This window comes from Rhinoderma darwinii, chromosome 1 (assembly GCF_050947455.1).
Source record: "Rhinoderma darwinii isolate aRhiDar2 chromosome 1, aRhiDar2.hap1, whole genome shotgun sequence".
Taxonomy (NCBI): domain Eukaryota; kingdom Metazoa; phylum Chordata; class Amphibia; order Anura; family Rhinodermatidae; genus Rhinoderma; species Rhinoderma darwinii.
This window is the reverse complement of record NC_134687.1, coordinates 53,973,583-53,986,047: the sequence shown is the minus strand read 5'-3', so window position 1 is coordinate 53,986,047 and position 12,465 is coordinate 53,973,583. Positions and strand designations below refer to the sequence as shown.

General features: G+C 41.8%; 1 protein-coding gene across 1 annotated transcript; it reads right to left on the bottom strand.

The window, feature by feature from the left end:
* Window positions 1-383: 383 nt before the first annotated feature.
* On the bottom strand, window positions 384-7,682 carry SMIM20 (small integral membrane protein 20). The gene is made up of 3 exons (XM_075849486.1): window positions 7,402-7,682; window positions 4,409-4,465; window positions 384-513 (listed from the first exon to the last, which is right to left on the bottom strand). Exons 1-3 carry the CDS (start codon window positions 7,508-7,510, stop codon window positions 476-478), a joined length of 204 nt encoding a protein of 67 aa, XP_075705601.1. The 5' UTR covers window positions 7,511-7,682; the 3' UTR covers window positions 384-475.
* Between the last annotated feature and the right edge of the window lie 4,783 nt (window positions 7,683-12,465).

The following is a 12,465-nucleotide window of genomic DNA, read 5'->3' as shown; positions in this document are numbered from 1 at the left end:
ACGAGCTGAAGGCCGCTATCAAAGCAACCTGGGCTTCCAAAATAGTTTTTGAAATTGGGCTTATATAATATTCTAATTTCCTGAGAAACTAAATTTGGGGTTTTCATTACCCGTTAGCCATAATCATCAACATTAGTAGAAAAAAAATGCTAGAAATAGATCACTCTGTGTGTAATGAATCTATATAATATTCGAGTTTCACTTTTTAAATTGAATTACTGAAATAAATTAGCTTTTTGAGGATATTCTAATTCATTGATAAGGACTAGTATAAGCACCCCAGAGAAGAATTTCAATAAGGAGATCCATTCTTTCATGGCGCACACTTCTACTACAACCTATGTTCCATATACATATTTAATATGGTAATAGATTTAATTCCATAAGCTGAAAACGCAAGTTTATTACATATGTACAAAATCTACCAAGAAAATGTCTCTTCCATAACCAAGTTTTGATGCTTTAACTCAAGCAGTTACTTCCTTTGGAAAGGGTCGCTCCACACTTTCAAACCTACAGTGAGAAAAGAACAAGAAAAAAAACGTATCACCAACAAATTCATATGTATATTTGTGGTGTGTATTAATATATTACGACACAAAAAAAAAAACAACACACAAGTACCGTGAAGGAAATAAGTATTTGATCCCTTGCTGATTTTGTAAGTTTGCCCACTGTCAAAGACATGAACAGTCTAGAATTTTTAGGCTAGGTTAATTTTACCAGTGAGAGAGAGATTATATATTTTTTTTAAAACAGAAAATCACAGTCAAAATTATCTATATTTATTTGCATTGTGCACAGAGAAATAAGTATTTGATCCCTTTGGCAAACAAGACTTAATACTTGGTGGCAAAACCCTTGTTGGCAAGCACAGCAGTCAGACGTTTTTTGTAGTTGATGATGAGGTTTGCACACATGTTAGATGGAATTTTGGCCCACTCCTCTTTGCAGATCATCTGTAAATCATTAAGATTTCAAGGCTGTCGCTTGGCAACTCGGATCTTCAGCTCCCTCCATAAAAGTTTTCGATGGGATTAAGGTCTGGAGACTAGCTAGGCCACTCCATGACCTGTGCTTCTTTTTGAGCCACTCCTTTGTTGCCTTGGCTGTATGTTTCGGGGTCATTGTCGTGCTGGAAGACCCAGCCACAAGCCATTTTTAATGTCCTGGTGGTAGGAAGGAGGTTGTCACTCAGGATTTGACGGTACATGGCTCCATCCATTCTCCCATTGATGCGGTGAAGTAGTCCTGTGCCCTTAGCAGAGAAACACCCCCAAAACATAATGTTTCCACCTCCATGCTTGACAGTGGGGATGGTGTTCTTTGGGTCATAGGCAGCATTTCTCTTCCTCCAAACACGGCGAGTTGAGTTAATGCCAAAGAACTCAATTTTAGTCTCATCTGACCACAGCACCTTCTCCCAATCACTCAGAATCATCCAGATGTTCATTTGCAAACTTCAGACGGGCCTGTACATGTGCCTTCTTGAGCAGGGGGACCTTGCGGGCACTGCAGGATTTTAATCCATTACGGTGTAATGTGTTACCAATGGTTTTCTTGGTGACTGTGGTTGCAGCTGCCTTGAGATCATTAACAAGTTCCCCCCGTGTAGTTTTCGGCTGAGCTCCCACCTTCCTCAGGATGAAGGATACCCCACGAGGTGAGATTTTACATGGAGCCCCAGATCGATGTCGATTGACAGTCATTTTGTATGTCTTCCATTTTCTTACTATTGCACCAACAGTTGTCTCCTTCTCACCCAGCGTCTTACTTATGGTTTTGTAGCCCATTCCAGCCTTGTGCAGGTCTATGATCTTGTCCCTGACATCCTTAGAAAGCTCTTTGGTCTTGCCCATGTTGTAGAGGTTAGAGTCAGACTGATTCATTGAGTCTGTGGACAGGAGTCTTTTATACAGGTGACCATGTAAGACAGCTGTCTATAATGCAGGCACCGAGTTGATTTGGAGCGTGTAACTGGTCTGGAGGAGGCTGAACTCTAAGGGTATGTTCACACGTAGTCAACAAAAACTTCTGAAAAATCCAGAGCTGTTTTCAAGGGAAAACAGACCCTGCTTTTCAGACGTTTTTTTACCAACTCGCATTTTTCGCGCCGTTTTCGCTGCGTTTTTTACGTCCGTTTTTGGAGCTGTTTTCATTGGAGTCTATGAGAAAACAGCTCCAAAAACGTCCAAAGAAGTGTCCTGCACTTCTTTTGACGAGGCTGTATTTTTACGCGTCGTCGTTTGACAGCTGTCAAACGACGACGCGTAAATAACAGGTCGTCTGCACAGTATGTCGGCAAACCCATTCAAATGAATGGGCAGATGTTTGCCGACGTATTGGAGCCGTATTTTCAGACGTAAAACGAGGCATAATACGCCTCGTATACGTCTGAAATTTGGCCGTGTGAACATACCCTCAATGGTTGGTAGGGGATCAAATACTTATTTCTCTGTGCACAATGCAAATAAATATATATAATTTTGACTATGTGATCTTCTGTTTTTTTTTTATATAATCTATCTCTCACTGGTAAAATTAACCTAGCCTAAAAATTCTAGACTGTTCATGTCTTTGACAGCGGGCAAACTTACAAAATCAGCAAGGGATCAAATACTTATTTCCTTCACTGTATAAAGGCTGGATTCACACATTGTTTTGATGCAGTTTTTAATGCCAAAGCCAAAAGTGAATAAAGAGAAAAAAAAAAAAAGAAGCAGCATACAGCAGCACAATAATCTGCTGTGGCTCCGTAGTCCAGTATACAATAAATTTGAAAGAGAATTTTAAAAAACTCAAAACAAAAACACTGAAATTGAATAAATTCCAACATACATTTCTGCATCGGTGAAAAATAAAAATAATACCACCACTAATAACTATAATAAATGAATGGCATGATTATCATCACTATTAATACTGGGTTATTGGTAGAATTATTATGAACATAAAAATATAAAAATAATATTTAATATTAATGGAAACCTTAGAATATCACCCAAAATAAACATTTGTAATTTTGTCCCTATAATTGCTAATTGGTGGAAATATTTTGAAAACTAAAAACTTATAAAAATAGTCATATTTTTAAATATTCTTAACAATGACTGTCCGTTAATATTACTTGCGAATATACATAGTGATGATATTAGGCTGGGCTCACATCTGCATTGGTGTCTCAGTTGTTCTGTCAGAGCAGCAAAACAATGAAAATACCGGAAGCGCCGGTTCGGTTGTATGACGCACACCATTTGCGCCCAACGGAAACTATTGACTTTAATGTGTTCAGTCAGGTTTCCGTCCTGGTGTCCTTGGTTTTACCAGATACAATAGCGCAGCATGCTGCACTATTGTTTCCAGTATTTTCGACCGGATCTGTGACAGAGGCCCCTAACGGAGCCTTCAGATGTGAACAGGTCCTTATTAATACAAGTGTTAACACAATAATTTTATATAAGTTATCCAATAAATTTAATCTTTCACTGGCTTTTAGCAAAAGTTTGACAATATTTTACAGGCTCAGAAGTTGAGGGGGAAGAGCGCTGGCCATCGTATAAAAATAATTTAAAAGGGGTATGGGAGGACTATCCTCTTTCCTGCTCCGTCTGATCACAGAGATCTAGTAGGCAGCAGTAGATCAGGGATCTTCCCTAGTGCTGCCAGTATTTTTGTCTATATCGTTTCTTTATGTATTTCCTTTGTTTTGTAGCTTATCGGGCTTTGGTTAAAAAAAACAAAAAACTGCATGCGTGAATCCAGTCATAAATAGACATCCATGGGGGAAGGGTCAGGTGGGTCAACTAATACGCCCAATGGTACCTAAATGGAAAAACTACACGAGTGCTATTACCTGCTGATCAATGCGTCACCAACAGTGAATCTATAGGTGACTACCTTATTTAAAACCAAAACTGAACCACTAGGCTGGAATGCCAACCATGGAAGTTGGCATGTATACAAGCTATGACCAATACTTACAGTAGTGTTGTATCTTTGTAATATATATACGTATGTTATCGTATAGGGATTGTCCCAGTAAGACAATCCCTATCCATATACCCTATTAGGACATATGGACATCATAGGGGGGGCTCTCCATTGCAGCAGCCGCAATGTGTAGCTGGCTGAATATTCCTCCTGTAAAATCAGCTGTTTGCCACGGGTCTCGGTAGCCGTCCAACTCTTATATTAAAAGGGGCTTTCTTTGATGCAACAGCCCCTTTAACGCATCGATCCAGCCCCTTCTTTGCACTTGCTACAAACATAGACCTTAGTGTATGCAGGGAGATTATAGTAGCTGCTGTGTGGGACTGTACACAGGAGATAAGACGGCTGTGTACGGTAGTTCTGGAGGGGTGCCTTTATGAAGATGCTTCGGAGCGCAGCCTCCCCATATGATATATACCTGGTGGCTGCACATTTTCCTGGATGACTCCTGCTCTATTTGCTGCTTGTTCTTTCTCTAAAGAAATAGAAAGAGAATATTAAGGCCCCATGAACACGACCGTAATCTCGGTCCGCAATTTTAGGCTGTAATTGCGGATCAAAATACAGTTCCATTCATTTCAATGGCCGACAGACACCCTCCCGTATATTTACGGGAAGGTGTCCGGGCTGTAGAATGCTTCCGTAAAAACTAGGACACGTCCTATTTTATGATTTTACGGACCGTGCAGCCATACTTTATAATGGAAGCACGGCCCGCAAATGCGACTGGCTGTCCGCGGCCAGCCGTGCCAGTAATCACGATCCGGTCGTGTGCCTGGGGCCTAACACGAGTACATGGCACTTAGTCACAAATATTTTATACGTTTGCTAAAAGTAATGTCACAATGTAATGTAACCCACTCCTCCACGCACACTGTTCAATGGCAACTACAGGAGACCAATGACACTTGCTGTAACCGTAAAAACATCAAGCACACGGCATACAGGACCGCAGTTTGCCACCTCCGTAATAAAGCCTCCGATGGAGCAACACTTTTTTTTCTGACAGGTTTGTACAGAATGCAACATAAAAAAAAACTTCTTTATCCAAAACGAGCTAACAAATCCTACCAATGTGATCATCTTTGGATGGATTTCCCCTTACAAAAAAACCCCAGAAGACATCAAGTGCATCTCCCCTGCCCTCTTCAGTACTATATAAGTAAAAGCGAATATAAGATATTAATAGAGTTATTATTGCAATGATGGGGAATGGGTGGTGAGCATGACAATATACGCCATTGCAGCAAAAATGGAGAACATGTGCAGAAATCCACAAGAGCATGGAAATCTGAAGGCATCACCCATAGACGGCAGCCAGTGTTGCTATAAAATGGCCCAAAAATACTTAGGACGCTGCTAATCCATCTGCAGGCACAAGGAAGAATATTTACAAATGGCAAACGTTCTAAATATTGCAGCAGGGAAAGAAATGACAAACACTTCAAGGCTCAAAGAGGTTTTCCCATAATAAATATGTATCACCTATCCACAGGAATGGTGATCAATATCTGATCGGTGGGTGTCCGATCGCTGGGACCTTCCCCGATCCCGAAAACAGACTTGACTTTCCGTCTCTGTGCATCCCATATGAATGGAACGGTACTGCGCATGCTCGGCCACCACTACATTCATTGTCTATGTAGATATCGGACACGATCTCTGGCAGCCCCGGAGAAAGTGAAGCTCGAGCTTAGTTACCAGAAGTGCACCTACAGCCACCAAACATCAGCTCTCCTTCTCCTTCTAGTTTGCCATGCCAACATAACTTCTCTGCTTTAAAACACCATCTCAGCTTAAATCTACTTGGCATTAAATATATAGTCTGCTTTGCCATTTTTGACATAAAGAATGGAAACCTGACCCATCATAGATAAAAGTAAATCAGTTTCTAAACAGATCTTTCAAATCGGTCATGGTTGTGTCTGCAATTCTGCTCACTGTCATTGGAAACAGTCAACAAGCTTGTCTTTAAAAACATTCCTAACAGATGAAGCTAAGGCATTATTCACACGACCGGGTGTCAAAACGCAAGTTTTTCACGGCCGATTTGTACCCGTTTTCATGGATCCCTCATTAACGTGAGTTTATTGAGGGATCTGGGAAAACGGGCAAAAACAGGACATGTCCTATTTTTTCCCAGGCCGTTCACACAGTCCGTTAAAAAAAACACAGCCATTTGAATAGCAACAAAAATATGCATTGATTTTAATGCAGCCGTGTGACCGCCATGAAAAAATAAACTGAAGAAAAAAAGTGACAGCCGATTAGCCCAGTCATCTGAATAGGGCCTAAGGCCACACCAGATCGGCCGCGAACGTTCATATAAGGCACAAAAAATAGTTACACGAGTCCAGAGTATTCTTGAAAGGAGCGCTCTACCCGCCTCTCCTCACCGGCTTCTGCGGTGACTGTTTGCACTCATGTACACAGCAGCAGCCAATCACCAGCCTAAAAAGTGGGGGTACTGCTCCCCTCATGAATACTCTGGACTGGAGTCCGCTGTAGTCTTTCATTCAGTCTTTTATTAACTAAACGAAATGAAATTTATTTGCCCGGTTTTGGCTACTAACATTGACCTGTAGCCATAACGTGCCGCCGCTACATAGAACCGCATTCATATGTTAGCCCTGAGGCTGGGTTCACACGACCTATTTTCAGGCGTAAACGAGGCGTATTATGCCTCGATTTACGCCTGAAAATACGGCTCCAATATGTCGGCAAACATCTGCCCATTCATTTGAATGGGTTTGCCGACGTACTGTGCCGACGACCTGTAATTTACGCGTCGTCGTTTGACAGCAGTCGACGCGTAAAATTACAGCCTCGTCAAAAGAAGAGCAGGACACTTCTTGGGACGTTTTTGGAGCTGTTTTCTCATAGACTCTATTGAAAACAGCTCCAATAACGGCCGAAAAAACGGCGTGAAAACGCCGCGAAAAACGTGAGTTGCTCAAAAAACGTCTGAAAATCAGGTGCTGTTTTCCCTTGAAAACAGCTCCGTATTTTCAGACGTTTTTGGCTCAGCGTGTGAACATACCCTCATGTGCATTGTGCAAAGACTACACAGAATACAAATCACCATGGCAACCATGTACAGATGCTGAAGATTACAGCACTGAATCCTGCAGCTCTGGAGCACAATACAGCTTGTAACATCTTTATAAAGTTACTAAACTCATTCTCACTGCTGGAAACATTATCTGTGACAAAAATAAGGAAACATGACATAAAATAACATAGATTGGTTTATCAGCAGGGAGAAGCAGGTCTCGGGTGTCAGTCTGTCAAATAAGAAAAATGACCCCCAGAGCCATGACCTCTCATCCACTCCAGGGTCCGCAGGTTTCCTACAGAAGTCACATGACTCCTAATTCTATAACGTCACTGTGTCCAGTCACTGCCACTCACTGTACTCGTCTATCTGTGCCATCGGCAGGTAATATATAGGGTACAAAGCGGCCGCCACCGCAGCAGCGAAGCCCCCAAATATCAGCACCACTTTGCCGCTTCTGCCCATGATTGCTGGTCACTGCAAGAACTTGCACCACGTGGGCCCGGACCCGGAAACAGACTGGTATCTAACGCCGCTTCTAATTGGATGGTTCTTTAACAGAATCATAAAACGCATCTTGCTATTGGTTCGTTTCCCTGCTCTGTTATTCCATGATAGAACTGTGTTATGGTACAGGGAGCAGCCTGCGTCAATACGTGACGTACTGTACAAGGAAATTTATCGGAACTGGCGTCTGGGAAGAGTGGGGTGATTGTCCATAGCAACCAATCAGACGGGTCCGTTTGGAAAATGAAAACTGCGTACTGATTGGTTCCTATAGACAACTGCTCCTGTTTTCCCTGTTACTAGTTTAGATACATGGAGTCTATGCACATGGTGGGGCACATACATGCCCAGTGTCTAGATGTCACAATTGTATGTGCCAATTTTATTTTTCTTGTGCACTGCAGCCCAATTTCTAAATTGGCCTGTCTTTGCCAACCTCCTGCTCCATGCGAAAGTATATTGCTTCCATATAATTTTACATTACTACATTACCTTAAAATATATTGGGAAATATTTATCAAAAAAGTCGTGATGGACTAGTAAAGTAGTTGCCTATAGCATCCAATCAGATTCCAGCTGTCATTTTTTAGAGGTCTTTCTGAAAATTAGAGAAGCAATTTAATTGGTTTCTATGGACAACTGCTCCAGTTTCTCTTGGCACCTATTTTTGATAATTCTCCTTCATTGTTTCTATCTGTTGTACTTATGCGCCATTTAAAGAAAAAAAAAAAAAAAGTCTTCTAAATAACCCCCCTCCCATACAGTCATTTGCAAAATCTGAAAAATGGAGTGAAGATGGTGCACAGACAACTCTGATGGTTGCCCGTAAGCAATCCACAATGACAATATACATGTCTGAGCCTCAGTGGGGGACATTTATCAGTTCAGAGAAAACTAGAGTAGTTGCTCATAGCAACCAATCAGATTTCTTCTTTCATTTTCAAAAGGGCCTCTGAAAAATGAGAGCTGGAATATGATTGGTGGTCATCCACTCCACACTTCCTTTGTTGATAAATCTGTCCGAGACTTTGTCTCTAGATTCGTAGGTTCGCAGGAAGTGCTGTTAGCTTAAAAAGACTCTGTCACCACATTATAAGTGCCCTGTCTCCTACATAAGGAGATCGGCGCTGTAATGTAGGTGACAGCAGTGCTTTTTATTTAGAAAACGATCTATTTTTACCACTTTATGAGCGCTTTTTAGCTTTATGCTAATGAGTTTCTTAATGCCCAAGTGGGCGTGTTTTACTTTAGACCAAGTGGGCGTTGTACAGAGGAGTGTATGACGCTGACCAATCAGTGACCAATCAGCGTCATGCACTTCTCTCCATTTATTTACACTGCACTAGCGATATAGCTGTATCGTTATCTGCAGCTACATACACACACTATAACATTACTGCAGTGTCCTGACAATGAATATACATCACTACCAGCCAGGACGTGATGTGTATTCAGAATCCTGACACGTCTGAATCTTTTCTGTGAGATTTCCAGCAAGGCAAACCTAATCTCGTTTACATCGTAATCTCGCGAGATTACGTTTACCTTGCTGGAAATCTCACAGAAAAGATTCAGATGTGTCAGGATTCTGAATACACATCACGTCCTGGCTGGTAGTGATGTATATTCATTGTCAGGACACTGCAGTAATGTTATAGTGTGTGTATGTAGCTGCACAAAACGATATAGCTATATCGCTATGTGCAGTGTAAATGAATGGAGAGAAGTGTATGACGCTGATTGGTCAGCGTCATACACTCCTCTGTACAACGCCCACTTGGTCTAAAGTAAAAACACCCCCACTTGGGCATTAAGAAACTCATTAGCATAAAGCTAAAAATCGCTCATAAAGTGGTAAAAATAGATTGTTTTTCTAAATAAAAAGCTCTGCTGTCACCTACATTACAGCGGCGATCTCCTTATGTAGGAGACAGGGCACTTATAATGTGGTGACAGAGCCTCTTTAATATTGTGGTTGGCATATGGCGTTTTCCAGGGACGCTGACTAAAGAAAGGTGGACGGTTGGGTTTAACAGCAAAATAGCCGAAGACTAAAATTTGCGTTGGTTCTGATATTGGAGATATCCCTTGCAGCCATCAAGCCAATATAGTCTTGTTTTGTATAACAAATAGCAAATCAGTGAAAACAGATATGATAATAAATGTTACATAGTTACATAGTTAGTACGGCTGAAAAAAGACACATGTCCATCAAGTTCAACCAAGGGACGGGAAAAGGGAAGGAAAAATTTCTACACATAGGAGCTTATATTTTTTTGTTCTAGGAAATGATCTAAGCCTTTTTTAAAGCCATCTCATGTCCTTGCTGTGACGGCTCCTGCGGTGACTATTCCATAGATTCACAGTTCTTACAGTAAAGAAGCCTTGTCGCCTCTGCAGCTTGAACCTTTTTTTCTCCAGACGGATTATCTGTGCGTCTACGAAAATAAATGCTTTTCCACTAATCAGACAATTACTTTAATCCAGAATTAACGCATCCTGATGGATGCCAGATTAATATACTGTATATTCTGGATTATTGGAAAGTTATGGAAAAATAGATAAAATTTACTTGTTAGGGCCCATTCACATCACGTTATTGCACTACGATTATCATTTTTGAAGGATGGAATTATTCCTGCTGAGGGATCCTGCAAAAAAAAACTAAAAACGTATGCCAAACAGTATTTATTTATAATTTTTTTTTAACATGGTTGGCTATGGGTGACAGATGCCACAGGTATATACTAAACGTATACCTCAGGGAGCTCTCGACATCATTGACCATTTTGGCAGGTTGATGTCAAGGGGCTTCCCCAGAGCCAGAATGTAGGGCCAGAGCATTTCCAACACTCTAGCCTGGGACTCCGGTTTTGCAAAGCTCCCTACGTCACTGTCCATATACGGACAGTGGCGTAAGGAGCAGTGACTGTGTCCCTGGGAAGAGCGCCTACTGGTGCTGTGCCCGGTAAATCTGGCGCTAGGGAAGTTCCTGAAGTCACCGTCCATATAATGCAGGGACGATTCTAGCTTTTCTGTCGCCTAAGGCGAAAATTGAAATAACGCCCCCTAGATTTTGATTGACATCCCGCTGGCTGTTCTACATCACTAGCAGCCTCCTCCAACTCTTGTAGATGCGCTGTTGCCTTTTTTGTTGCATGCACGGGCAGAGTACACCTCGATGCATGCTGCGTGCCCAAGTAGTACAAGGCAATGGCGCATCCGAGAAAGTTGAAGACTGGTAGTGATGTATAACAGCCAGGGGGATGTCAATCAAGCATGGAAAAGTTGGTTTGAAGGCAGGATTGTGTGACTCTTCAGGATAGTGGCACCGCCCCATGACCCTTTAATGAATAATTAGCCTATAGTGTGCGCCATTTTAAAATTTTATTTTATAGATTTTGCTGCATCTGAAAAAAATATACAGGGGAATGTTTAGAAATATTGTCAAGTTATGTATTACCTCATAGTGGCGGTTCAAGGGGTTAAAACTACCTGACAAGTTCCCATTAAATATACAATGAATTGCAACAATTCTGTCTGCCCTGCAATTTTGTTATTATAAATATGTCCTACATAATTACAGCATTAAAACCAAGCTCTGACATATACGGCTACAGAACCAAGCTCAGTACATATAAACAGCACCAGAACCAACCTCAGTACATATATACAGTCCCAGAGCAAAGCTCAGTACATATATATACAGCCCCAGAACCAAGCTCATACATATATCCAACACCAGAACAAAACTTAGTACATATATGCAGCCCCAGAACCAAAGTCAGTACATAAATACAGCTCCAAAACCAAGCTCAGTACATATACACAGCACTAGAACCGAGCTTAGTACATAAATTCAGCCCCAGAACCAAACTCAGTACATATATACAGCACCAGAACCAAGCTCAGCACATAAATACAACACCAGCACAAATACAGCTCAATTTAGTGCAACCCCTGCCATATAGGTTTGTACGGCGTAAAACTACAGCTCCCCGCATGACCCAAACAATGGTGAGGATTTGATGAATGTTGCTGTTTCACAAAAAAAATCATACAACCCATCATCTCGCTGAAGATCATACAGTGACTAAAGTACTGATTAGAGGCAGAATAAACATTTTCATTAAGGGACTCACCAGTGACGTCTTTTCAGATTCTAGTTGTTCTTTTTCCCTTTTCTTCTCCATTCAGTCCAGACCTCTATGATGACTTCTCCCGGCCACAGCCCATTTCTGCAGTTTGCCGCTCAGATGTCTTGTCTTCAGCTTCTCAGTTTTCAAACATTTCTGCACCTATAAACAAAGATAATTCTCATGGGGCCACACACTACGCCCCTAAATATAATAGTTCCATACACGGCACCTCTAATTATAATAGCACCATACACTGTATCCCTGAATATAATAACACCATACACTGTGTCCCTGATTATAATAGCACCATACACTGTGCCCCACACACACAGAGTGCTACCTGTAGATAGTGCCCCCATAGAGCCCCCTGTAGATAGTGAACCCATAGAGCCCCCTGTAGATAGGGCCCACCATAGAGCCCCCTGTAGATAGGGCCCACCATAGAGCCCCCTGTACTAAATAGTGCTCTACATATAGCCCCCCTGTAGATAGCACTCTACATATAGCTCTCCTGTAGATAGTGCCCCACATATATTCCCCCTGTATATAGTGCCCCACATATAGCCCCCTGTAGATAGTGCCCTACATACAGTGCCCACCAAAAGTTCCGGAACACCTTCATAACTTTTGAACGGCTCGAGGTAGAGGGTTGAAATTTGGTGGGATTTAATGGGGTCATAAAATCTACAAGTTTACTGCAAAAAACCTACCCCCCCACCCCCTTGGGGGCAGCAAAATCTTAAATGGCACGTGGGGGGGTCAAGTGGGGGCTCA

What these genes read in the sequence shown, in the direction of transcription:
- SMIM20 (XM_075849486.1), bottom strand. Translation starts at nt 7,510, where the DNA reads ATGGGCAGAAGCGGCAAAGTGGTGCTGATATTTGGGGGCTTCGCTGCT. An exon ending in GGCACAGATAGACGAGTACA is followed by an intron (nt 4,466 to 7,401) that starts GTGAGTGGCAGT and finishes CTATTTCTTTAG; the next exon opens with AGAAAGAACAAGCAGCAAAT. An exon ending in GGAAAATGTGCAGCCACCAG is followed by an intron (nt 514 to 4,408) that starts GTATATATCATA and finishes TTCTCACTGTAG; the next exon opens with GTTTGAAAGTGTGGAGCGAC.